Source organism: Bipolaris oryzae (assembly GCF_000523455.1).
Source record: "Bipolaris oryzae ATCC 44560 unplaced genomic scaffold scaffold_22, whole genome shotgun sequence".
Taxonomy (NCBI): domain Eukaryota; kingdom Fungi; phylum Ascomycota; class Dothideomycetes; order Pleosporales; family Pleosporaceae; genus Bipolaris; species Bipolaris oryzae.
Window position 1 is genome coordinate 109,514 of NW_006911298.1, and position 25,201 is coordinate 134,714.

At 53.2% G+C, this 25,201-nt stretch overlaps 10 protein-coding genes across 10 annotated transcripts; 6 read left to right on the forward strand and 4 right to left on the reverse strand.

Annotated features, from left to right (window-relative positions):
- Positions 1-720: 720 nt before the first annotated feature.
- Positions 721-3,797, forward strand: COCMIDRAFT_87137 (uncharacterized protein; the record flags this gene model as incomplete). The annotated part of the gene is made up of 2 exons (XM_007686776.1): positions 721-3,096; positions 3,150-3,797. The coding sequence occupies 2 exons, from the start codon at positions 721-723 to the stop codon at positions 3,795-3,797; spliced, it is 3,024 nt and encodes a 1,007-aa protein (XP_007684966.1).
- An 894-nt stretch (positions 3,798-4,691) lies between these two features.
- COCMIDRAFT_87051 (uncharacterized protein) lies at positions 4,692-6,071 on the forward strand (the record flags this gene model as incomplete). Its single annotated transcript, XM_007686777.1, has 2 exons — positions 4,692-4,722; positions 4,783-6,071. The coding sequence occupies 2 exons, from the start codon at positions 4,692-4,694 to the stop codon at positions 6,069-6,071; spliced, it is 1,320 nt and encodes a 439-aa protein (XP_007684967.1).
- A 631-nt stretch (positions 6,072-6,702) lies between these two features.
- COCMIDRAFT_87118 (glycoside hydrolase family 5 protein) lies at positions 6,703-9,149 on the reverse strand (the record flags this gene model as incomplete). The annotated part of the gene is made up of 7 exons (XM_007686778.1): positions 6,703-7,797; positions 7,883-8,335; positions 8,392-8,492; positions 8,548-8,673; positions 8,731-8,815; positions 8,872-8,897; positions 8,948-9,149. 7 exons carry the CDS (start codon positions 9,147-9,149, stop codon positions 6,703-6,705), a joined length of 2,088 nt encoding a protein of 695 aa, XP_007684968.1.
- Positions 9,150-9,990: 841 nt separating this feature from the next.
- COCMIDRAFT_2592 (uncharacterized protein) lies at positions 9,991-10,622 on the reverse strand (the record flags this gene model as incomplete). The annotated part of the gene is made up of 2 exons (XM_007686714.1): positions 9,991-10,257; positions 10,314-10,622. The coding sequence occupies 2 exons, from the start codon at positions 10,620-10,622 to the stop codon at positions 9,991-9,993; spliced, it is 576 nt and encodes a 191-aa protein (XP_007684904.1).
- A 347-nt stretch (positions 10,623-10,969) lies between these two features.
- On the forward strand, positions 10,970-12,275 carry COCMIDRAFT_87011 (uncharacterized protein; the record flags this gene model as incomplete). The annotated part of the gene is made up of 4 exons (XM_007686779.1): positions 10,970-11,139; positions 11,357-11,588; positions 11,654-12,041; positions 12,094-12,275. 4 exons carry the CDS (start codon positions 10,970-10,972, stop codon positions 12,273-12,275), a joined length of 972 nt encoding a protein of 323 aa, XP_007684969.1.
- A 248-nt stretch (positions 12,276-12,523) lies between these two features.
- COCMIDRAFT_87229 (uncharacterized protein) lies at positions 12,524-13,267 on the reverse strand (the record flags this gene model as incomplete). Its single annotated transcript, XM_007686780.1, has 1 exon — positions 12,524-13,267. One exon carries the CDS (start codon positions 13,265-13,267, stop codon positions 12,524-12,526), a length of 744 nt encoding a protein of 247 aa, XP_007684970.1.
- A 334-nt stretch (positions 13,268-13,601) lies between these two features.
- Positions 13,602-15,729, forward strand: COCMIDRAFT_34012 (uncharacterized protein; the record flags this gene model as incomplete). Its single annotated transcript, XM_007686743.1, has 6 exons — positions 13,602-13,685; positions 13,736-13,945; positions 13,995-14,148; positions 14,196-14,646; positions 14,697-15,107; positions 15,153-15,729. 6 exons carry the CDS (start codon positions 13,602-13,604, stop codon positions 15,727-15,729), a joined length of 1,887 nt encoding a protein of 628 aa, XP_007684933.1.
- Positions 15,730-16,164: 435 nt separating this feature from the next.
- Positions 16,165-17,758, forward strand: COCMIDRAFT_87222 (uncharacterized protein; the record flags this gene model as incomplete). Its single annotated transcript, XM_007686781.1, has 3 exons — positions 16,165-16,218; positions 16,267-16,672; positions 16,746-17,758. 3 exons carry the CDS (start codon positions 16,165-16,167, stop codon positions 17,756-17,758), a joined length of 1,473 nt encoding a protein of 490 aa, XP_007684971.1.
- A 3,199-nt stretch (positions 17,759-20,957) lies between these two features.
- COCMIDRAFT_87108 (uncharacterized protein) lies at positions 20,958-21,857 on the reverse strand (the record flags this gene model as incomplete). The annotated part of the gene is made up of 1 exon (XM_007686782.1): positions 20,958-21,857. The coding sequence occupies one exon, from the start codon at positions 21,855-21,857 to the stop codon at positions 20,958-20,960; it is 900 nt and encodes a 299-aa protein (XP_007684972.1).
- Positions 21,858-22,686: 829 nt separating this feature from the next.
- Positions 22,687-25,043, forward strand: COCMIDRAFT_87061 (uncharacterized protein; the record flags this gene model as incomplete). The annotated part of the gene is made up of 5 exons (XM_007686783.1): positions 22,687-22,770; positions 22,935-23,048; positions 23,120-23,287; positions 23,353-23,524; positions 23,731-25,043. 5 exons carry the CDS (start codon positions 22,687-22,689, stop codon positions 25,041-25,043), a joined length of 1,851 nt encoding a protein of 616 aa, XP_007684973.1.
- Positions 25,044-25,201: the final 158 nt, after the last annotated feature.

Here is a 25,201-nt window from a genome sequence, read left to right on the forward strand (position 1 = left end):
TCGGTGCACGTAGCAAATTCCTAAAGGAGGCACATAGCGCCGTCTGACAGGTATCGCGTAGTCAAGATGCGCACAAAGCGTAAGGCCAGCTACGCACTACAGCTACGCACTACCGCTCTACCGCTCTACCGGCCCATGGGCGGGGGCCGTAAATCCAGGCCGGACAAAGACCAGATCGCGTCTGGAATGCTGTGGTCTGGGAAAGGTGTGGGTGTGATATTTTGGGGGCTAGATGTGCCTCAGGCGCCACAAAGATGCGCAGTCTTACAGCAGCACGCAGCACACAGCAAGCAGCCGCCCGCCGAGTGCCAGAGCTGAAAAAAGGTGCACAAGATTGGCGGCGGAACAATAATTACTAGTGGTCTTGTGGTAATCCCCCGCCAGCCTTGGCCTCTCAGCCGAGAAGCGGCTGAACGCTACATACCTCTTTTCTCTCCATTCCTGATTCTACATCTTTAACCTGAAACCAGCCCTTTGTTTCTTCCTAGTGTATAGTTGTGAAACCGTACCTGTCAATCCCCTACTATCGCCTGTTGAGCCACACATGTCCAGCCCTTGGTTCTAGCAGGGATTTTGTCTATTTACCAAAACATACGAACTCGACGCAAGCCACCTACTAATGCGCGCTGCCGCTTTTTCGTCTGTAATACCAGGCTGAGAAGTGCGCAAAAAGAGAATCAGCAAAGAAACGAGGCGTAGGGATACATACGCTTGCATACAATGGCTGACCGTCGACCACTTATTCAAGAGACGCCGGATCTCTCTGAGAGTTCTGATAACACCCCCGCACTACCGTCTCTAGGCTTCTCCAGTAACTCTCCTGCCCTTGGAGTCACTGGTCTTTCGCCCACGCGACCAGGATACGCTCGCTACCAGAGCGACTCAACGGCTGTGAGTCGCAACACACCGAGTATCGTGCAAGAAGAGGATGAAGAAGACGAAGGCGACATCGCGCAAAGTTTCCAGCCTGGGGGAAAAGACACCGGGCTGGGAATTGCTACCACTGCAACCAGTGCCGTACCTCAGGCCGCCAGGCGCGTCAGTATCCAGCCTTTCCCCCGTCGAGCCGCTGGCCCTGGACCCAAAAGCCCACCAACAAAGAGCCCAGGTCCACTCTCACCCCTCAGCGCTACAGACCCTTATTTTGGGCATTTCCCGAGGAGCTCAGCAGAGTCAACGCCAGATCTCCGTCGAGAAAGGTTCAGCCCTGAGGTCGGGAGAGCGAGCCCCGTAGGCTCGTATGAGGAATTCCGCCATGGAATCTTGAAGAACGTGAAGCAGAACAGTAGTACGAGCGTAAACGACTATGAAAACTATATTCACTCGTCGGACGCGCAGAGATTGAGGGATGGTGGTGCGGCGCCCTCGATTAAGTCGGCGTACGAGAATGATTTCCGCCCTGTTCATGAGTGTCCGACGACAAAGGACTTTTACCATCCCAAGTTTACATGGCTGAACTTGTCGATTTTCACTATCTGTCTCTTTTCTTGCGTCTTTTCCGGCATCTTTCTGGCGCTTGCAATTCGCGCTCCGCACTATGGACGGCGCATAACCAGTCACGGACCCATCACCCCGTCTGATGCCATTTTGATCACGACCGTCATGGCAAAGTTGATTGAGCTGTCGTTTGTTACTGCTTTTGTCACATTTCTCGGGCAGGTGCTCAGTCGGCGAGCATTCATGAAAGACCACGGCCGTGGCGTCACACTCTCGGAACTCAGCATGTGGCGATGGGTAGTCCAGCCAGGCACGCTGATCACATCGTGGGAGTCTGCCAAATACGCTGGCCTCTCCTTTCTTGGGATACTGAGCTTACTAAGCGCTATATTAGCTACGCTGTATTCTTCTGCTGCTGCATCACTAGTGCAGCCAATGTTGCGAGATGGGAACTGGGATAATGGTCTCGTGCTGGCTGGCCGTGTCAAGAGCGACTTTGCCAATATCAATTACCTCAAGCAAATGTGCGAGACGCCCATTCGCACAGATAAGCAGTACCAGGGCGAAACGTGCGTGCAGCTAGAGCACGCGGGCCAGGGCTACCATAACTTTCAGCGCTACCTGTCCGACTGGGATGTTGCTGCTCGAAACGGAAATGGGAGTTCGGATTTGCGGTTGAGGCCGCAAGGATTCGGGCTCTTGTATGAGAACACGACTGTGACGGGCCAGTGGATCAACATCATCAATACAACGGAGGTTTCGAAGAAGTATGGTCGCGTGATTAACAACATCACAATGGCGATGCCACATGCGGGTGTATTCGCAGCGGCACGAGATGAGCGCAATGGGATACTGCAGCCGGCAGAACTTAATTCGGAAGGGACGTATTCGCTACGGGCGTCGGTGCCGTCGCCCGTGATTAATGTTTTGTGTGTTAATTTGAACAAGACGGAACTGGCGCCACTCGTGTACAGCGAGTGGCCAAACGATGATATTGTCAACATCACCACATGGGTCACTACGCCAGGCATCAGAGATAGAGCGAGTACGCAGAACAAGACGGTGGTTGACGAGCTGTTTGGATGGGACGGCAATGATACGACAACGCTAAACTGGCCGCCAGTGTTTGGAAGGTACCCAATTCCCTTCAACACGATACTCAATCATACGAGCAATGCATGGGGCCGGCCGGCGATTTACCTGCTTGGGCAGGGCGGACCAGACGACATGGGTAGGGACGGGACGGGCATCTACTCTGTATGCAAGCTTCAAGTGTCGATCGCGCCTGGGTGCAGCACACGCCACAACGTAACAGGATCCGGCGGGAGCATGGAAGTACTGTGCGAAGACCCAAAGGACAAAATGGCGTTTCGAGAAACAGGAGAGACACCGAGTAAGAACACATTTGGGGTGGCTAATTGGCGCGATGTCGGGACGGACTGGGCAAATAGCCTTTCGCTAGGCACGGGGCTCATGGATGCAAATGCGAGCACATCGAGGCTGCTGACACAGTTCATTCTCAAGCCGGATAATCCTGATCCAGACAATCTTAAAGTCGAATTAAGTCGTGCGCTGCCGAGTATGGCAGAGGCGCTAGCGGTGCTGTCGAGTTGTACGCTCCTGTTGAGCATGGTGGATACGCCGTTTGTGACTACGTGGGTACGTGAGTTTTGATGTGTAATGAGACGCAAGATATCTGACGCTCGTCACAGGATTACACACATCCCGCGCTGGATGAGTACCAGACACAATACTTTAATGCGTCGCTCAAGGCCCAACAGTACGCATCGGGGGGCATGCCCGGAGCCTCCAAAGCTTGGATCATCATTCTCGCGCTGGTTTTCCTCATGAACATTTTTGTTCTCATCTACTTCATCCTGCACCGCGGTCTCGTGACGGACTTTTCTGAGCCGCCCAACCTGTTTGCGCTGGCAGTCAATTCGCCGCCTTCGCATGTGCTTGCCGGGTCGTGTGGCGGCGGGCCTCAGGGCAAGCAGTACGGGGTCAATTGGTTCGTCAACCACGAGGGCAGCCATCTGTACATGGAGCCAGGCGAGAAAGCACCTCTCATGGGCGGATGTGAAGATGGGCATGTGCATACACGAGCAGCTGGTCAGGGCATTGGCAGAGGGGTCAGCAGTTTCGTGGCGTCAGTGACAGAAACGGTGAAACGCGGGCTAGGGGTCAGAGTAGAACAGAGGCCAGCCCAGCTGGGGTCGGTTAATGCCGTCGAGAATTTCCGGCCGGCAGTTAACTCGTTGAGACGGGGCAGCATTCCGTCCAACTATGAGATGGAAGACGGGCTGACGAGGACACGGCGGCAGTACCAGAAGCTGTCGAAGAGGAGGAGCGTGCTGTGAAGAAGGCACGGGACGGGTACATGTCATAGTGTGTCGTGTAGTGCAATGTAAGTACTTGCATGCAGCATAGAGCCTGTCTGTTTCCCCAGATTGACACTGGGGGCTCCCTGGCCGGGCGGGCGGGCTGGAGACGGGAGTGGTGGTGTCAGGAGCAGAAGTGGAAGCGTGTGAGTGCAGGTGAATGTCGGCGGGGTCCGGACGGCGGCTCGGGAAGCTTGGCGGACCGGGGGCAGGCGGGCAGGAATAAGCGAATGGTTCGGCGACTAGGCTGTGATGGGCAGGCCAGGTGGGCGGTCGTGTGTGTGGGTGGGTGTGTGTGTATGCGTCTGTGTCTCTGGGCCTGGGCGGCCGCCGTAGTCTGGCTGGCTGGCTGGCATGTGAACATGGAACTTCTCATGCGCGCATCCGCCCGACTTACCTTCACCACTGCCCTCTGCGCCCAACCACGCCCCGTGAGCCACGCTCCCCGCCTCGCTTTCTCCTGCTGAGCAAGCTGCTGGATATGCCCCGCCCCGTAGATATCCCAAAAACCTGACCCCGACACGGCGCCGCCAGCAGTCACAGTCACAGCCACAACAGAAGCCACTGCCATTGCGATCCGCCCTACTTCTTCACGTCATACCGCGCCAAACACTTCCCAACAGCGCCCCGATAGCCTCAATCGCAGAGCCTCGCACCACCATCGCCGCTGGACCGGCCCGTCGAATGCGCTAATCTTGTCTCCGCCCCCGGCCATTCGCCCTCGTCCCTCGACCCTCGTCTCTCATCCTCACCACTCTCCACTCTCAACCCTCCGTCCCATCCTTCTGCCCGCCCTTCAACCTGGCGGCACTGTCGCACCAGCCGTTCGCGGGGCTCGCGGGTTCTACGGCCACAGGCCTCCCTCGTCCCGCCATGAACGACAAGGACCCGCCGCCATTTGGCTGTATGCTACCCCAGTTCCCTTCATCACCGCCACTTTCTAGCACTGACAAGCCCGGTCCAGACACCTTCTCCGACGACTTCTTCGACAACGCAGCCCCTCATTATGACAACAATGGCCCCTCGCTGCTCAGCGACATGGAAAACCAACAGCTCGACAACTTCTTCTCCTCCACCAACCCCTTCGACCTGCTCGACCCCCAGCACATACCCCCCGCCCTCGACGACAAGTCCACCGCCCACGACTACAACAACTGGGAGGACTTCATCGCCCCGCCCACCGTCCACCGCGTCACCAGCACCATACCCGACCAGGCCCGCCTCCAGACCACCTTTCCACAAGAACCCCACCATGCTTCTTCGTCCTCGCTCCACGGAAGCTTCCTGGCAAACACCCAGGATGAGCTCCAGGCAGCTGCCACTCTCTTCAACCACGCCCAGCCATCGTATACAAACGGCCGCCTGCATAGCTTTGCTGAGCAGCCGGCTGCGGCCACCAATTATCCGACAAACGTCGCGCCCAGCCTGAACCACGCTCCTCTGCCAATGAGCGTCCAACCACACGGCCTCATGAACCAGCGCATGCCCTCGCTGCTGCCGAATCACAGTGGACATGCCATAGACCCCCAATTCCCGCCGCAGTGGACAAGCAAGGCTCCGCAGCACACCCAAACAGACTTTGGTCCGCCGTTGCAGAAGATTGACCTAAAGAGGTCTTATACTTTTGGCACAGACAATTCATTCAATAGCCCGTCTGGGTACTCGGGCGCAAACGGCCGCTCGGCCGAGCACAACGCGGCAAGGCATTCCATCAACGACGTAGAAGAGGCCCACCAACATATTTTACGAGCAGTAGCAGGCATTGATACCGTGCGCACTACCTCGGCTGCATATCAAGACTCATCGTCAGCCGTTGTCGGTGCATCACGCGATGATGATGACGACGACGAGCGGTCTGACGACTCTGCATCCCAGGAAGAGCATGACGATCGACCAGCAAAAAGGCGGAAGAAGTCAATAGCCCAGCCTGGAAAGGAAACCCCGAGAAAGGCTGTGCGCAATGGAAAAGCTCGCAAGACGTCGCTTACAGATGACAGTAAGAAGAAGCGGGCTGCAACAAGCACCCAAAAGACACATCGCGAAAACCTGACCGAAGAGCAAAAACGAAATAACCATATTCTTTCTGAACAGAAGCGTCGCGACTTAATCAAGCAAGGCTACAAGGACTTGAACGAAGTCGTGCCTGCAGTTCGTGGTGGTGGGTTGAGCAAGAGTCAGATCTTGGTTGAGGCAGCAACGTTTTTGGAGAAGTTAATCGAGGACAACATTGCATATCGAAAGGTGGCAGGGTGATGAGAGATGAAGGCAAAAAGAAGTTCTACCTCGCCTGCGACCAACATGAGCACGTGGGTTCAGTTGGGTAACGCCTGTTGGATTGATGACTATCGATGCCACGAGTGCTCCGCGGTGACTTGGTATGAAGGCAAAGGAAAACCTGGCTTTTTTGGGTACCGGGAATTAGAAGAAGAAAAAAGAAACATGTCTTACTAAGGTCATGGACGTAGGAAATGTGGAAGAAACAAAAAGAAATCTTATTGGACGCATTTTGCATAATCCACAAGAGATAAAAGGTGATTTACTCGCTATGAATTAGGAGTTTTTTGGAGACTGCGATACCCCCTTCTCCCTTTTTTTTATTTGCATTTTTCTGTATGTTGGAAAGGTAGATATGTATCTGCATAAATAGGAAAATACCTACTATTTCTATCTATTGAATATTCGAAGAGCGAGAAAGAACAAGAGAAACGGGAAGAGAAAAAGTTCTGTAATGTTGATTTGCAATGTTTCCCTTGACATACACCACGGAGATATATCATATATCCCCTATTTCATCTTTCATTTCTTAACTTGGCAACCCCCCCCCCCTGCAACGCCGCCCCTCCCTGCTAAACCAGAAAAAAGAAAAGAAAAGAAAGACAAGAATCTACACCTTCCCCATCGCCGCCGCCGCAGCAGCCGTATTCATCACCTCCTCTTCCGGAATCACAATCCGCATCGCCTCATCCCTCACTCTCGCAGGCCCACTCTCGTGCCCCCTCGGCACCCCAGGCACTCTCTTCACCTTGCCCATCTTGGCTCCCCCGGGACCAAAACTCTTCTTAATCCTCGCCGAGGGATAATCGCAGCGTCCATGATCGTTGCAGTACCCAGTCTTGCACTTGTTGTTGCTGCGGCACGAAGAGCCCAGGCACGCGTCGGCCGAGGTGCAGGCGACGCAGGAGCCCCAGGAGCAGTATTCGTCGGCGGAGCAGTGAGAGGGGGAAGTGCAGGGGGCGGGGTGGTGGGTTGGTGGGAGACAGATGGGGGGAGGGGGGTTTGAAGAGGAGAGGGCGATGCGCGGGGGGAGGGTGGAGAAGAGGTGGGGGAGGGAGTCGGTGTGGCATTGCCCTGTTAGAGAGTTGGGGCGTATAGGACCGCCGAGGAGTTGATCCTCGTATTCTCGACGTGTGGGGAGGGGTGAGGGTTCGTTTGGGATGCTTCTCTTGCGCTTTTGAGTTGGGGGCTGGATGGTTGTGCGGGCGGTGCAGGGCTGGCATTTTCCGGCTGAGCAGGAGAGATGGGGTTGGCAGGGTGTTTTGGAGGTGCACATGTCGCCGATTTTGCCGGGTTGCGCGGAGTCGCTGGTGCAGATGCTGTTTTTGCAGAAGAGATGCGGGAGGCAGCTGTCTTGGGCGGAGCAGAGATGGCCTTCGCAGCCGAAGGTGCAGTCGGATTGGTCGAGGACGAAGGGGTTGAGGGGGATTGAGGTGATGTTTGAGAGACCGAGGGGTTGGATGGCGAATTCTTGTGTGTTAGAGTTTGTGAGCATTGAGCGCAGCTTTTGGGCGGTTTTTTCGTCTTCGGTCAGGGGCTTGATGGAGAAGGGAGCGGGGAGGTACGTGGACCAGTTGAAGTTTGAGCGTGCGGTTTGAGCAGCTTTCAACACCTGTTTGAGAGCGGTCCAGCTGGTGTAGCTGGGCTGAAGAGGGTTGATCCGAGCGGTCTTTCCCTCTTCGACGGTCGTGAGGTGGGAGTATAGCTGTTTTTGTCTTGTCAGTATATCTTCTGGTTCCTTTGCTCGTTGCTGGTGTACGGTTGAAGAACATCCATGAAAAGTGACGTACCCATGGTATTCCCCTATAGTTCAAAGCATTGCCCTGATCAAACAGGGCTTCTTGCTTGTAAAACAGCCCAAAATCATCATTGTGCACATAACTCCATTCCTCAACCAACAACAATTTACCGTCGCCCTTCTTTTTCCCTTTGGCGCGACCCGTCAGCGTGTTTCCAGGCACAAACATATTTGCCCATGGCGTTCCTGCCGTGGCATCGTGTTGCTTGGAGAAATATCCGTGGATGCCAATAATGTCGATGGCTTTGCAGTCAAACACGCTGTCGGGGAAGTTTTGCCACTCATCTGGTTTCTGAGCGCCTGACACGCCGCCGCTGATGACGGCAATGGAGGATGCATCAAGGCCGAGTGTAAATTTTAGATGAGAAGCCATGTCGCAGATCCAGGACTCGCCAGCGGGAATGGGGAATATGCCGCTAAAAGGCTGATTTTGGATGTCGACGCCCTGTGCAGTGTTAGAAATTCATATATATTTACATTTGGATTCAAAGAGATGCTTACAAGAATGACTTCAGAGAGGCTGCCCCATGAACGTCCGTCAAAGTTTTTGGAGGGATAGTGTTTGAAGAAAACTTCGAGACGTGTTTTATATAGTTCTCGATCTATCAAGCACAATTAACATTATCTTCTTCTAACGAAAAAAAAATGGAGACATACATTTATCTGAACTGTAGAAGTCAAGGAAGTATCCTCCGAGATCCTTGCAGTAAGCGTCACAGGGAACATCGTTAGATCCCCGAAGCGCATGCGCGTCGTGCGGGGCAATAATAACTTTCATCTGGCCTGTACGCTTCTGTTAACACACAGAGGGGCAATTCTAGATAGCACAGTGTACTGTACCCTTAGAAAGATGGTGAATAGCCGCCAACGTATCGTCGAATTGGTCAAGCAAGGACTTGTCAAAAGAGCCCAGCTCTGGCTCAGGCTATGCAAATTTGTCAACAAGGTGCCCTCTTTCTTCTCCGTAAGCGCTCTTCTTACATCTGGATGGAGATCATCTGGGCGTACTATAGAATCATTAGCATACGATGATAGAATTTTGAAAATCATTACGTACTGAACAGCCGTATAACTCTTGCACCGCTCTTGATGATTTCTCTGATAGTATTGTCTCTGTGTTCTGGTGCAAAAAATTGCAGCTGGGGGTAATTGACGCCACCAAAGGAATGATGGTCAGCCGTGATTCTTAAGCTGGCGGATACTGGCTCCGTCCATGTCGCTAGTGACACCAGTGTCACAAAAAGAGTTGAGAAGATCATTCTTGCTCGGGAAACATGAACAGATCCGTGACCAAATTTTCAAACGCTGCCTACTTGACACCATATAAGTCTTTTACCAGCATGTGGACACGTATAGGCGATGCCGTACATGGATATGTCTTTAGTAGCCGCTAGATATAATGTTTACGATATTGAGGTTGCTCATATAAGTAGATTAATTGCGGTGCTTCGTGCAGCCAATCACGCGTCACACATGGTTAAAGTTGGCAGGGATGTAAACGTTGACGACGGGAGAATGGCATTGACTAGGTAAGACAGGCCATGTGAAAGAAGTCGACGTCGATTCGACTGACATTGCGGCTGCAATAGCCGGCAAGTCGCCTAAAAGAGAAAAACAGCAATGAGAGCAGAAAGGTCTGGTGACCCAGAGCGATCAAAACGTGCAATGCCGATCGAGAGCCACTTATGAATAGCCTTGTATAATGTGGAGCTGTTAGTTTGTTCCTGCTTTTTCCCAAATAGTCTTGAGACGCGGGGTCCGCTTCAGGGTACGATACTTAGGCTCGGCGAACCGGCGCTGTACTCCGCGTCCAAAATGATACGAGGCCCGGGAACAAGTAAGATTCCAGTTTCAGGTACGACGCTTCTGTGTCTGTGACCATGTGTAGGTTTCTATGCAAGACGTGTAGTCCCGCCGCAGCCGGCTCTTGTGGAGACATGTCCATCAGAGCTTATATCCAACGTTCATGCATTGAGAGGAGATGCAGAATGGCTGCATCGCACATGCAAAACCTGTCTTGGTGAATTATACACAGAGAAGCAGACCAACGGTCCCCTGCTGATGATAAGTTGCCTCGGTAATGACTACCTCGAGCGGGCTTCATCCTACTGGCTTCCCGCATACAGTCTCGAGTTGTCGAAGAGCTACAGTGACCTCCTCCCCGAGACTATCACCACTGGTTGATGCAGGGAAGCGACCATGTCGTAGGTCGCTGAGTGCACCAACCACATCTTGCACCTCGCGCAAGACGTCTCTATTCTGCTGCTCTATCTCCGCAATTTGTGCCTCGAGACTTTGGCAAGCCTCGTCAATGTCGGAGTGGACCGTCTGTAGCGTGTGTGGTTTCTTGCGACCATCGCCGGATAACTGTATATCGTGTAAGCAAGCTGAAGATGGTGTTGCAAGATCGAGTGCACACAAACCTCTTGCTCCATCTGAAGTGCTATGGGGTCTAGACCTGCGACAGTTGCATCGTCGACTTGACGTCTCTCGCGCGCATACTCGCGCCTCAGCTGTTTTGATCGCTTGACCTCATCGGCAATATCTCGACGGACGAGCTCTATGTCCTTATCGCGCAGTCTTTGGAGTTCCCGGTAGATGTCCTGGACAGCTGGGTTGGCACGATGGGCACGGGGGAATATGTCGGTGAACTCGCGCAGTGTGATGAAGTCGCGTAAGGGAGCCGGAGTTAGTAGGAAGTCACCCAGAATCTTGGCTTCTTGCGAGGGCATGGTCGGTATAGAGACTGTGCAGTGACAGGGCAGTGTCGTTGGTGGGCTGCTGAGAGAGGAGTCCTGACAACGCGACGCGTGCTGGTCCGTGCGAGAAAAGACTCCCGTGAATCGCCTGCGATGACATCGTAGCAAACGTCGATTGATTTTGTCTGGCCGGATTCGTCGGTTGGCTCATCGTTTTGGTCGAAATAAGCATTCACGCTGTCGCGGTAGTCATCTTCGTAAGGCTAGAGGTACTCACAGGGGCACGCGATACGTGGTCGGTGAATCTCGCGCACCTTTCACGCCTTCCCTTCTGACTGCCCAACACTTCAACATCAAAATCGCCAAATATCATCACAACCATGGCGCCAGCAGCTACTCCAGAGGCGACGTTTAGGAAAGACGAGAAAGTGTTTTGTTTCCATCACGAGCTGCTGTACGAAGCCAAGGTCCTTGAAGTCCGACCCGTCGAAGGCGACGAGAAGAAGAATGGCTTCGAGTACAGAGTGCACTATAAGGGGTGGAAGAACACGTACGTATATCTCAGCTTACTCATTTCACGTCTACTCGCCGTTCCTGCATCTTCGACTGTCAAGTCATGTTTGCCTTGTCCCCCCCATGCACTACAGGCCCCTTTCGCAACCAGGATACCACTGCTTCCGAGACGGGCCTATATCATCTCGAAAACATGCAATCTTCTTATACACGCTCTGTTGTCACCTTTGAGCGAATTTTTTAACACTCTGCAGCTGGGACGATTGGGTTCCCGAGGACCGCCTGCGCAAGCTAACCCCCGAGAACCGGGAGTTGGCTAACAACTTGAGACACGAGATGCTGGCCGCTCAACGCGCCGCAAGAGCTCAACCCGCGCCCGCTAAGAAGAAGGCGCAGGGCTCAGTGCGTGGCAGCGAAGAACGGCAAAGCTCTGTCACTGCTGCACCTCGTGGTCAAAAGAGGGTTCGCGACAACGACCTCGAAAAGGTACGAAGGCTCGGCGAAGCCAAGCAACTTATTTGCCCCGAGACGACCGGCTAACTGAACCACAGGAAGAGACATTCCAGAACAAGCTGGCTGTCAGGATTTACATGCCCGACAGGCTGAAGAGCCTCTTGGTTGACGACTGGGAAAACATCACCAAGAACCTGCAGCTGGTGCAGCTGCCTTCAGCGCATCCGGCGGGTGTCATTCTTGATGAGTATCAGAAATACGCCATTCAAACTGGAGCTCGTAGCAGCACCGAGCGCGACATTCTTGAAGAGGTGATTGCAGGTTTGAAAGAGTACTTCAACAAGAGTGTTGGGCGTCTCCTGTTGTACCGCTTTGAGCGCGAGCAGTTTTACGATATCTGGACGCGCATTCAACAGCCGACTGATGAGCTTGCCGGCAAGACGCTCGCTGAGATTTATGGTGGCGAGCACCTTTTGCGCCTCCTGGGTAAGTTATCCCCCAGAATACAGATTTCGCAATGATTAACCATGTACTTTAGTTACAATGCCAGAGCTTATTGCTCAGACCAATATGGATCACCAGGCAGTCACTCGCTTACGCGAAGAACTCAGCCAGATGACAACGTGGCTGTCCAAGGATGCCCAGATTAACACGTTCTTTGTGCCCACTTATGAGAGCCCAGGACAAGCCTACATTGACAAGGTCAAATCAAGCACGTAGGAGGATGACTGGTTCGACCGCAAGAGATCAAGGGCCTCTAATTTGTTTTCCTATTGAGTCACTCTGACGCAAATGTACTATGATCTGCTGCATGGACGTGGGCACTGTTGGGTTGGCGCATTGGCGTTGTAGTTGGAATGGTCTAGGGTGAGAGTATTCGGGTGATACCGACATCTTCTCTTTGCACAGATTCTAGCATATTAATATACGTTTCGACGAAGATTTTTGTTTTCGTCTTTAGTGACGTCTTAAGATTTCTTGATTACATCCTCCAAGACCCCCACGGCCCAGCTCAGGCACTTGGCCATGTTCTCCTCAGCTTCCTTGGGCATGCCATAAATGTCAGTCTCTGTGCAGATTTTACTGTCCAGCTGGCCATTGACGTCGCCGTTTTCAAACAAGAAGCTGTGGTCGTGGACATAGTTGGGCCACACAATCTTGTCTACATAGCCTGGCGGGTCTTGCCAGAAGCCTTCGAGCGTCACGTACCCACTCCTGGCCTCGCGCCTCCGCTTTGCAGTCTCATAGCTAGTGCGGAGGAAAAGGCGGACGTCAAACGTGGAGCGTATATCTTTCATGTCTTGGGAAAAGAGTAGGAAGCCATCCACAATGCATATCCGCTTTTCGCCCCACTCTGGCTTGCCTTCAAGCAAACCGGCAACTCGCTTGCGTAGTGCCTGGATCTCGGGTTCAGGCACGCCATGCTCACCAACGCTGTTTTGGTCTTCTTGGCTGACTAGCCAGTCTGGACTCTTGCCCTGGTCTTTGATGTGGTCCAGGGCTTGCTTGAGCGCAGGCAGATTGAGTGACTCGATGCAGTCCCAGTCTTGGATTCCGTTCTTGACGGGAATTTCAGCATCCGTTAGGTAGAAGTCGTCGAGATGCAAGATGAAGAGTTTAGAGGGAGGGAATACGTCGCGCAGTAGGCGGGACAGCGTTGTCTTGCCGGAAGATGAGGGACCCGATATGCCGACAAGGAGGGGCGAGGACATGGTGATGGTGGTGGTGGTGGCGGGGGTTGTCTACATCCACGACGGTTTCTGATGGTTATGCGTTTGTTGGAACAGATAAGGCACCGGTACAGGTACTCTACGCATGCTAGCGTCCTATGTGCGAGGCGCTTCTATTCGTACCTGGGTTAGAGCAGCCTTGACATGCAATCTGATCTCACACGTGCGATATGGTGGGGCTATCGATCGTCGACGGCCCGCTAATTAGGTCCCCGTGTCCCAAGCCTGCACGACGCGACACCAGCACTTATACATACGTACGCACATATATGCTACGATTGTGCCCGTTCGGTAGAAGCAATTTACGCCAGCAGTCATGGAGCCGTCGCCGCTGACCCAAGTCTCGCGGCCCCAGATCTTCCAGCCCAAGATTGTTCACCTCTACGAAACCCTATTCAAGGTGCGCTGGTGTCGAATGCGCCTCAACACCACGCTGCTGACCTATGACAGCAAACAGATGATGAGCTTGTGGAGCCCTCGGAGGGTTTCTGGCGGGAATTCTTCCTACACAAGCCAGAACCAGCAGGCCTCAAGCGTGTCCTGGCTTCCATGGCACCCGACGAGATGCTGCACCAGCAAGCCCACTCGCAGCAACTCTTTAGCCAGGCCATGTTGCGCATAAAGCAGGCCAAAGCCCCGGCCGATGACATTGCCCTCGAGGTACGCCTACGACATGCGTATTCACAGGCCGCACGCGCTTACCGCTTAGACCTTGACAGTCTTCCTCGACGCCGCCCTTGCTAAGAAGTACACCAATCCAAGCTCCGACATCATCTCTGTCCTCGCTGGTCTCAACGATGCCGATGCCGTCATGACCGACTTTGTCGCTACACTGGACACTGCTATACGCAATGGACGAGACAGTATGTTGTCTCACTGTTAGCTATAACAGTAAGCTGACCACGACTAGTATCGCTGCGCCAAAAAGCGATTCGATGCGCTCTCGCCATGACTGGTGCGGGCTTCCAGACAGCACTCCCCTCCTACTTCACCCACCGAGACCTATTCCCCGCACTAGTCAAGTATACACACGACTGTGACAACAGCACTGACATTGTGCCTGCCCTATACCTTCTCGGTCTGCTCGCAAACTACAACAAGTTCGAGTTCCAGAATCCCTACAGACTGAGACTAGAGGACTTCGTAAACGACGCTATTATACAAGACATGATAGCATGTCTAGGCGCTACTTGCACAAAATTACGCGACGCCTACGTAGCCGTTCAGGATGACATGCCCGAGGGCTGGACGCTGGGCTCGACGTTGAGCTATATCGGCTTGGGTGCTCTTGCCCCAAACTCTCGACCTGCATCACCCGTGCCCCCACCCCCGGACGAAGCAAAATCGCTTTTTGCCGGAATGTAAGCATAAACGCCTGTAATATACCCAACAACTGCTGATAATCCTGCAGGCCAGGGCCAGAAGCTGGCGTGCTCCTCTCTACCTTTGACTTTACCAATGCCAACAAGGTCTTCTGTTACAACCTGGTTACCTTCGGACTGGGCAATAAGAACCAATCGTCACCCTTTAGCGAGTTCCTCTCTGTGACTTCGTACATGTTCCAGCATGCACATCGGTCTACCAGAGCCACCATGTACACGTACCTAAATCTGTTCGTCCTGCAAATACTTGTCGAGGACCCGGCGCTCTGCAAGCGCTTGTGTAGTGATGAGACGAAGCTCTCAGTGCGCCTGTGTCGCCAACGACAGCCGTATCTTCCAATTGTGAGAGGCGAGCGGGTTCCTGCGGCTATCATATTAGACATGATGTCTGATGGCATCAGTCATAACCTACGGAGACGTTTAGATGTGGATTTTTACATGTAAGTCCTTTGCTGTTGGCACCATTTCTTGGCTAACATACGAAGACTATGCTTGGGCGTTTTGTTGCGGCTGCTCTCGTATCTCAGTCGTACAAAAGCCCGCATCACGTATCATTGGTCGGAGCTTTGGAGAACATTACTATCATTTGTCCGGTTCCTCACCACGTACGAGAGCGACATCAAATCAAACTACAAGTCGAATAGCATGATCAATCTCCTGGTCAATCTGTTGGCTTTTGCCCTCTCCAGTGGAGAAAACTTCCTTCCCGACTCTGCAGCATACGACGATCTCTTCTACAAACTAGTTGAGAGTGGCGACGTCCTCATCAAATTCAGAGATGCCTTTGGTCTATCTGGTCAATCCGACTCGATGCAGACACTTGTGAATGTGTCATCTCACTATCATTCACTACTTGAAGAGAAGGGGAAATCACGTAGCAAACATCTGAGTCCACAAGAAGTACAGGCTGTAATCAAGCAGGGGTATGAGACTCTGTCTATTGATACCAGTGAAGGCCTAGATCGATGGGAAGCTTTCCGTGAGGCGGATTACAAGTCGCTTCTGAAAAAGATTGCGAGGGCCGCTGTGGAAGATGCCAAAGCCCTGAGCAGCGATGGCTGAGGCCAGTATTCAGCGATATCTATTACAACATGATTCCCAGCAACGGGGTATACATGATACCATCTAGATCACTTATCAGTAGCACAAATGCCGAACACCAGTAACGAAGAGTCAGCGAAGAGCGTGTGATTCCAATTTTTGGTACCAGGGCCCTGTTGAGCGGAATTACGTGCATGATTGTGTTCTAGCTGCGTCTGTTAGCTATATTGCTTGGTACACCCAAAGACAAGACCTCGAGTACATGTCAGCACTACAGCCTCGAACCTGGTTGCCGGTGTCAACCAGGGATCACCAGACTTATACATTGTCCTCGATTCCTCGTAGCCAGTGTGAAACGTTGTATTATCTCATTCCCAGTCCAAGTGTGTGATTCTTGTTCATGTCCTGAGACACCTTTCTTCTTCACTCAAGTCACAGACTCGCTATTTGCAATCAATGGCTTCTGTGGCGCCTCCCATTACTGATGCTACGGCATGGCCCAGAGAAAAGGTATATGAATTGTTCTGTATGTGGAGGCTGTATTGACACTGATACTAGAATGTATCTCCCGCCGATTATCCCCAGGTGGCGCCGCCGGCACATCTAAAAGTAGCAGGTGATACCACAGGTGACTCGGCAGACGCGAGCACTCCTCCTTGGGATGGCAATCATGTCACGCATCCAGCAATGGCCAATACGCCTATTGATTACCCCGGGAAGTTGGTTACACCCGCAGGCTATCACCTTGGGCCGCACGGTGAAGGCTGGAATTCTCCTCGCTCGTCTCTCTCAAGGTACCGGCACGAGTACTCGACGCTCTCCCCGGCTAGGCGCGAGAACCCAAAGATGATGGGATTTGTGACGAGTCTGGTTGTGCCGACTCCAAAGACGAGACCTGACTATGATGTTGTGGCCGAATATCAAGGACTCAAGCTGGGTCGTATTAGTGATGCCGTTCCTTACTGTACGTAACCTTTTTTTTGGCCACATTACTGGGAAGAAGGCTGCTGCTAACACATGTTCTTTGTCTAATCCAGTACTCGGACCTCGCAGCATAATTGACAGAATCCAAGTCGTACTCGAGCACTCACAGGAACACCCACAGGAGCACCTGCAGCCATCTTCCTCCCGCTACACAACCTCGTCCCAAGACACTCCGCAGCCAGTCTACACAGCACAAGACAAAGCACTCATGGCAATCCTAACCTCACTCAGCAAGCCCGAAACCCTGCGTCTGGAAAAAGGAGACTGGTACCCCCAAGGCCTCGCCGCCCGCTACGACGCCCTCGTCCTCTATGAAAACAACGCCAGCCACGGCATCCGCCTCGCCTACATCTCACTCGCCGACTTCATCCACCAAGCGCAAACATGGCTGCTCGCCCCCAACCCCACCAACAAATCCGGCGACGCACCCCACGCCAAAAACCCCTGGTCGCCGCTCGCCGCCCAGCTCCGCTCCAAAGGCGTCGACGTCTCGAAGATCGACTTGCAAACCTACCTCGACCTAACCCAGCACCTCTCCGCCTCGGACCTCGCCGCTAAACTCGACGAGATAGCCCAATGGGCCCGCGACGGCACTCTCGACTCGCGCTTCGAGAAATTCATCCAGGAAAAGCAAGAGGCCGCTGCTGCTTACGCTCGGAACCGTTCGTCTCGCCCTCTTGTACGGACGTCTGGTGCGAATGATACCGCGGACACGGTGTTTGGAGGCCCCGAAGCGCTGTATTCCAAACGCTTTACGCACGAGTACCCCATGGGGAGGGCGTCAGAGGTGAAGGTCAAGCGGCAGCAGCGAAGTGAGCGGTCAAAGGAGGAGGTGGAGAAGAGTGTTTTGGCTAATGCGGAGAGGATGAGGAAGATGGAGAGGGGGAGGGTGGGGGGAACTGGGGTGGTTGTTGTAGATGAGACGGAGAAAAAGAAGCGGAGGAAGAGGCATCGGGCGTTTTTTGTGGCGTTTATGGTTGTGTTGTTTGGAGGGGCGGTGGGAGCTATGCTGTGGGCAATGGGGACGAGACGGTGGGATTTTACGGCTGGGGGGCAGACGCAGTGAGTTGGGATGTGTGGTTCTATCTACTCTATTTTTTGGGCGGGATGAGATGGAGGGAGGATAGGTTATTTTGTTTTAGTTATCGCTTTTAATTTTCTCGCCATAGTGGGAAGGGTCCGTTGGAGACGGATGGGGGTAGTTGTGGATGAGTATAGACGTTGTTTAATTCTGTTTTTTTTTTCCAAAACAGCTCCATACTCACATCGTACGTATGCCAAGTTATCAAGCGTGTTCCTAAGTACTCCCACTAAAGTACGTAGTACTCAACACTAGTACCATCCAACGGAAATACCCGCACGCCCAAAATACCACCTTTTAATCTCCCCTTTTCCCTTTCCAAATCTCCACCCAGAGAACCCCCCCAAACCCACTATCCTCAACTCTCCACTTACTCACACCTTACCAATCACCCTTTCCCCCCCTCCCCCCAGCCGCACCATCTACCCTCCTAGTATCCCCCCCCCACCCCTCCTCCCGTCTTTCATTTCGCCGTATTCCCACCGTAGTACTTACCCTCTCCCACCGCCACCCACTAAAAAAAAACTCTAAAAAAAAACTCTCGCATCTAAGTTTCCCTTTGCATCTGTGATTGAACTCGAATAGTTTACACCTTTAATCTCCCAACCACCACCACCTCCTCCTCCTCTTCCTCCTCCTCCTCCTCCTTACACATCTCCCAACCCATACAACTAACTTACTCCCCTCCTTCCTTCCTTGCCCAATCTTAATAACCTTTTGATATACCCGTTCACGCAACGCACGGATGCACGGATGCACGCACGTACATATGCACATACGCGCATACGCACACACACGCATTGGCTCCTGAAATTAACAAAATAGCGATCGACGGGAAACTTATTTTCTTTAGAACATGTTTTGTTTTTTTGTTGAGAGGAAGAGGAGGAGGAGGGCGAGGTGGGGTGTGTGGTTTGATTTGGTGGTTTCCCGCCCCCCCCCCCCGTTGGCTTGAGCGCTTGCACTTGGGGCTTGGGGGCTAGATGGTAAGGGGGGAAGAAAAAAAAGCTAGGGTGGTTGGGTGGTTGGGGCGGCCACGTGGGAAAGAGAGGGGGGAAGAGCTAGGAGTGTGTAGTTAGAGTTTTGGTGGACGGGTGGTCTGGGCTTTTGGTGGTTGGTTGGTTGGTGCTTGTGAAGGATAAGGAGGATAAGGGAGGTGTATCGATTAGATTATGTGCAACTACCCAAGTACCTGTAACTCTGATTTTTGATTTTTTTTTTGATTTTCCTTTGCTCTTAGCTTAGCTTGGTGGGTGAGATTGATACGAATGTCTCTCTCTCACGTACAACTGCATTTGTCGCTGCTGCGAGATGACACCCAGAACTTATGCATCCATCCAAACCCTCCCACTCCCTTCCCCTTGAGATATATATATATATATATATATTGCGAACTCAGAATAAAAAAGTGAAGAAAAAATTGAAATAAAATGAAATGCAAACCCCCCTCGCCTCGCCTCACCTCGCCCCGCCTTCCATCCAAACTATTTCCCAATCCCCAATCCCGACACCCCCCGCCCACCTTCAACCCGCACAGACACACGTTCTGCGTTCCCTCTCTCTCTCCACGGTCCGACTCCCAACACCCCCTGCCGAACGGCGCTCAACGTTTCATCCCCCCATCTCACCTTATCCAACGTAACAAGAGAGATTTGCAAAAATCCGTTGCAAAACCAAGTTCCCTTGTTACTTTCCCCCAATTCCCAATTTTTCCAGTCACTAGGAAACATCCGGAAAGAGAGACTTTTTTGTCTGAGATGTTCCCCATTTTTGCCAAACTCTGTCAAATTAAACCCCACCCCCCATTCCCCTGGGGGAAACGAGAAACGAACAAGGGTTTTGTTGTTGTTGAGGAGGAGAAGGAGGAGGAGGAGCTGTTTCACATGTCTTACTGTTTGCGTATGTGTTGGATTGATTCTTGTTCTGGGATGGGAGTGGGGTGGGGCGGGAATTTGCAGGCTTAGTTGTTAGGGCTTAGCGGCGTGCTGTTTGCAAATACTTGTACTGTTACTACAGATCTTGGTGCTATTTTCCCTTTGGAGAAGGGGAACGTTGGAACGTTGGTGTGGTTGTAGTTTGGTTCGGCGGTGCACGAGCGGCGGTAAAGTGGCGGGATTGCGTAGTTTAGTGAGCATTTCGGGAGGATTAATTTGTATTGTTGCATCCGTAAGTATACTTTTAGTATACGCATACGTAGTGCGTCTGCGTGTTCCCCCCTCTCTCTCTCACTCTTTTTTTATCTGATGCATTTTGAATGGTTGGTTAAGTTTCCAAATTCGACGCCGGTAGGTTCGGATCTTTCCATTAGTTCGTGTCGCGAAGGGAAAATCCTCGGTAGGGGTGTGGGCGCAAGCATGTGATGATGTCATTGCACATTGCGCGTGCTGAGATTATAGTTTCTGTTCAAGTGTCCGAAGTTTTGCCTTTTGATGTGCATTTCGCTCTCTCCACATGCAACGTATGCGTCAGCAATGACAAAGTAGTAAGAGGCGCAGAATATTCCTTGGCCAAGCCGGAGAAAACATGCAGAATAATATAGAAGGTGTTTCCGCTTCCGATTCCCGGATCTCAGGATACGAACAACGACGTGTCAAATGGGCGCACGTTCTTACGCGGTAGGTAAGGATCAACAAACCCGGTGTTCGCTCGAGCGCGCACGCGCTGCGTAGGACCCCCACTTTTTTTGCGTGTGTGCAATCGATCACAACCGGATTTGGCAATATAGCACCCCATGTGCGCGTGCTTCAATCAGATGGTCGCGTCACGGACAGATGTGTTCCAAGATCCTGATTCCATGTCCAGTATGTGATATTGTAATGTGGTATGTGTGTGTGTGTGTATGTGTGAAATCCATCCAGATTCTACTCTAGGTGATAGAGAGAAAGGAGATACAAAGGAAATGGCGTATTAGAAAAATATCTATGTAGTAGTATATATGTAATAGTGGAAAAAGAAAATGCAATGCTAGTAGATTGAATCCCCCCTGGGGACCAATATATGCAAGTGGTATCTTGGGACAAAAAAAGCAACAACAATAATGACAACAACAACAAAAGGCAACGCCGAAAATGCTTGTAAACGCCGCCTGTCGTATTCCTCTGTCTTGTGACACTCGTATATCTCTGTCTTATTGCACTCGTCATCATGTCTTGTTACTCATCATTTGTGGCTTTGAGCGTCGTCATCAGCTGCTGTCGTCGCTTGTGGTGGCTTCGCTAGCTGACGATGTAGACGACTTGTCAGATGATGGCAGGGGGCCGAGGGTCCAGCGCCAGTCTCTTGTCCTCTTCCGTCGTCCAGCGATGGGGGTCTGGGGACAAGAGTCGCTTTCGTCTTCGGACGAGGAAGAATCCCGCTTGTCGCCAGCGCGTGGGCCTTTTGAGCGCGGCGAGCTCTCGGCGGATGCAAAGGTCGAGGTGGATTTTTGGAGCGACAACTGGAGCGGCGATATGCTCGTGGTGGAAGACGTGTTGGAAGTGTTGACAATCAATGAATGGTGTGCGGCTGACACGTCCGAGTCGGTGGACGAGGCAACGGACGAGATGGTGGACAGGGTAGAGACGGACGACTCAAGGTCAGAGTGGGCCAATGTATATCTGGTCGTGGTGATCTCCTCCTCAAGGGGGGTGCGGAAGCAGACGTGCTTCTCTGCAGGAAACATGGGCCGGCTGGCGGCCATCTTGCGCGGTAGTATTGAGCGAGCGGGGCTGTTTGAGAGGATGGAGACGAGATTGTGGGGCTGCTTGTAGGGTATCGCACTGGTGGCAGAGTCGGCCGAGGCTGATGTGAGTGTTGACGAGAGGGTGGATGCAGAGCTGGGTGTTGAGGCGCTGTTTGCGGCAGCGGGCAGGTCGCTCTCAATTGACAGCGAGGGTCTTTGTGGGCGCTGCAGAGTGGGGGCTGTCGAGGGGCGCTCGTAGGCGTTTGTGTAAGTGTTGCGAACAGTAGGCGAGGCGGCACTGAGAGTGTCGAGACGGAGGCTGGCGCCCTTTCCTAGGATGCGAGGTTGCTCGGTGTTGATGGACAGCTTAGGGCGGGCGGGTTGCTGGCGTGGCGGGGGTATTATAGGCAGCGAGGCGGTCATGGTGGACATGGCAGATGATTGCGAATATGGCTTGGGCATGGAGGGGTGTGACGGTTGGATAGTCGAGAGCATCATGTGTGCAGCCCGGCGTGCTGGCGGGGAGCGGACGGGCAGATGATGCGGCAGCGATGGTGGTCTGGTGGACTTGGTACTGCTAGTGCTTCTGATGGTGGTGGTGGTATAGCAGCAAGCAGGCAAGCAGGCAAGCAGGCAGGCAGGCAGGCTTGTATGAGAAAAAAACGAAATGGGGGCGTGGGCGTTGGCGTGGGTGGGTAGGCGGAGGGGTGGTGAGGGTATTAAACCGCGGACAGGATGCCACCAACCAGCGCCATGGACCCGCCCATGTCCAAGGGCTTTCTTGACGACGGCTACGACTTGCTCTTGCGCTGGGACACGAAGCGCTTGGCTGGGGGGAGGGCTTTGCAGCGACAAGGTCCCAAAATACCACCCCCCGGCTAGCGCAGTCCAAAGATAGAGTGCGGAGCGTGGCAAAAAAACCGCCCAAGACGCAGCATCCAACCGGCCTGGCTTGGCACACGGCCGTTTGGTCCACACACAGCCCGCCTTGACGCGCCTCAATCAAGCCCATCCACGCCCATCCACGCCCGGCCACTCGCCGGCCTCCCCGCACACGCAGCCCGCCGAAACACGCAGCTGCTGCTGCCGGCCTGCCCTGCGACATCTGCTGCCTCTGTCTGCTGCTGTGCTGCATTTGCATCTGCACCCATCGGTATTCCATCGACACTACTACCGCTCCCTCGCTCCCTCACTTACACACTTACGCCCTGCCTGCCTGCTCCTCTGCGGTACCACTTCCGGCGCTTCCACCATGCACCAGCCCGCTGCCGCCAGTCCTGGTCCTCCTCGCACAAAGACCCCCCAGCGCCAGACCACCTCCATCATCCTCCACTTTGTTCGTAAGCACCAAGGCCTCCACCACCGCCGCCTCTCAGCCTCGGCCGCCCAGCTAACGCCCTGGTCTTTCGTATCCTCCAGGACTACGTGCGTCTCTGCTTACCCGCTGCGGCAAAGTAGTTGCGCAATCACTAACCCTGCCCGTATTCTTCGTCTCCACAGGACTGCTTCTACGCAAGCGTCTTTGAACACGAAAACCCGGCCTTGAAGTCTGTCCCTCTGGCCGTGCAGCAGAAGCAAATCCTCGTCACCTGCAATTACGAGGCCCGCTCCCGAGTACGTCTCGATGCGTCTGCCTCTGCGCCACATGCCCGAGTCATCTGTCATTGACCCTCTTTCCTTGCCAGGGTCTGCACAAACTGCAGCTGATTCACGACGCGCAAAAAGCCTGCCCGGATCTGGTCATCGTGCTCGGAGAAGACTTGACCCGTTTTCGTGATGCCTCCAAGCGACTCTATGCCTTTTTGTCTTCCTTTTCTTGGAACAAACGCTGCCAGAGGTTGGGTTTCGACGAGGTCGGTTGAGTCGCTGCCCTTTTCCTTGCTCCCCAAAGGCCACCTCCGTGTTGAAACATGCCTAGGTCTTCTTGGACGTCACCGACATGATTGACTACAACGTGTCCATCCTCAATGTCAATGACCTCAGCAACGCCTTCTTCTGTCTTGCCAAGCATGACCCCACAGTCGGCTTCCCTTACGATGCAACGCGCCCGACTGGTCATTTGTATCCCGAATCGGTGAATGATGGCTTAGGTAAGCCAGGCGGCGTGGCTCGCGAGAGCAACCACACTGCAAGGCTGACGCTCGCCTTTTCTTTTTTAAACGCTCGCGGCTGTTGAGCGCCTACTGAGACTCGTGACCATTGCCCATCATCCTGCCACCAACATCGTCCCCCGCCCGTTGTGCAGCCATAGCCGTTTGTCCACGGCGCTAATGTGCAATAGGAACCACTTTGTCAGATCCACTGCTTCTCCGATTGGCCCTCGCTAGCCATCTGGCGCACCATTTGCGGACGAGGCTCGAATCCCACATGGGCTATACTGCCACTGTTGGTGTTTCAACAAACAAGCTACTGTCAAAGCTTGTCGGTAACACGCACAAGCCCAACGCTCAAACAACCCTAGTCCCACCCTACGTTTCCAACGGGGACAGTAAAACTTTGGATAATGTGACACGTTTTCTTGACGCGCACGAAGTGGGCAAACTTCCCGGAATAGGCTTCAAAACGGCCCAGAAGCTTCGCGCACAGGTGCTGCAGCGCCCAGCAAGTTTCGACACCGGCTTGGTATACGGAGCCACCCAAGAACATGTTTCTGTGCGTGATGTGAGAATGTACCCAGGCATGGGCCCAGAGATGCTCGACAGACTATTGCATGGTCCTGGTGTGCCTCAAGGTACCGGTGCCAGAATATGGGGTCTACTCAACGGCTGCGATGAAACCAAAGTCGAACAGGCCCGCGAGACTCCACGGCAGATCAGTATAGAAGATAGTTATATGCGTTTGACCACGTTGGATGCGGTAGTCAAAGAGCTGCGTGTGCTTGCCAAGAGACTGGTTGAGAGGATGCACATGGATCTGCTTGATGAGGACCAAGACCAAGACGCACCTCCAGTCCCTCCAGAGACCGCAAAGCGATGGCTGGCTCACCCAAGAACCATTCGTCTATCCACCCGACCTCGCCCGCCTCAAAACTCGGATGGCAGTCGAAACCGGTCCTTTGCGCGCATCTCCAGGTCTGCTCCCATGCCTAGCTTTGTATTTAGCCTCAAAGACGACATTGCATCGGTGACTGAAAAGCTACTTTGCGAGACTCTTGTTCCGCTGTTTCGACGACTGCATCCCGACAAGGGTGGTTGGAACCTCAGTTTGCTGAATGTCGCTGCCACCAACATGGCTGATGCTGCGAGCGAAAAAGGCGGCGTTGGAAGAGACATTGGCAAAATGCTCAAGCATCAAGACGAGATCCTACGGCAGTGGAGGGTCGAGGAACCGCCAGCCGCTGTTATGGAATCTGTGCAAAACATTATTACAGGGGATGGCTCGGGCTTATCGCCCAAGATGGACGTCTCGAGTGACAATAATGCTGCAGCGTTCGGTTCCGAAGACGTGCCGACGCCTTCTCAGGAGGTCGACACTTCCGCTCCCGACGCATGCGAGATGCAGTACGAGAGTAGTATGACTGACAGGGATTCATTCAATTGCATCGAGTGTGGTGCTTTGATGCCGTTATTTGCAATGGGAGCGCATTACCGTTGGCATGCGCAGAGATAGTCCGAGAAATAAGCACCAATAAGCGCAAATGAGATCAATGACTCCATGACAGATTGGAACTGGTGACCCTTGGTGATTGCTACCCCGCAAAAGAAAGATCTCCCTCAAGTCCCCTTCCCAAAGGGGAAACACCCCGCAGAACCCGAGATCCGACCCTT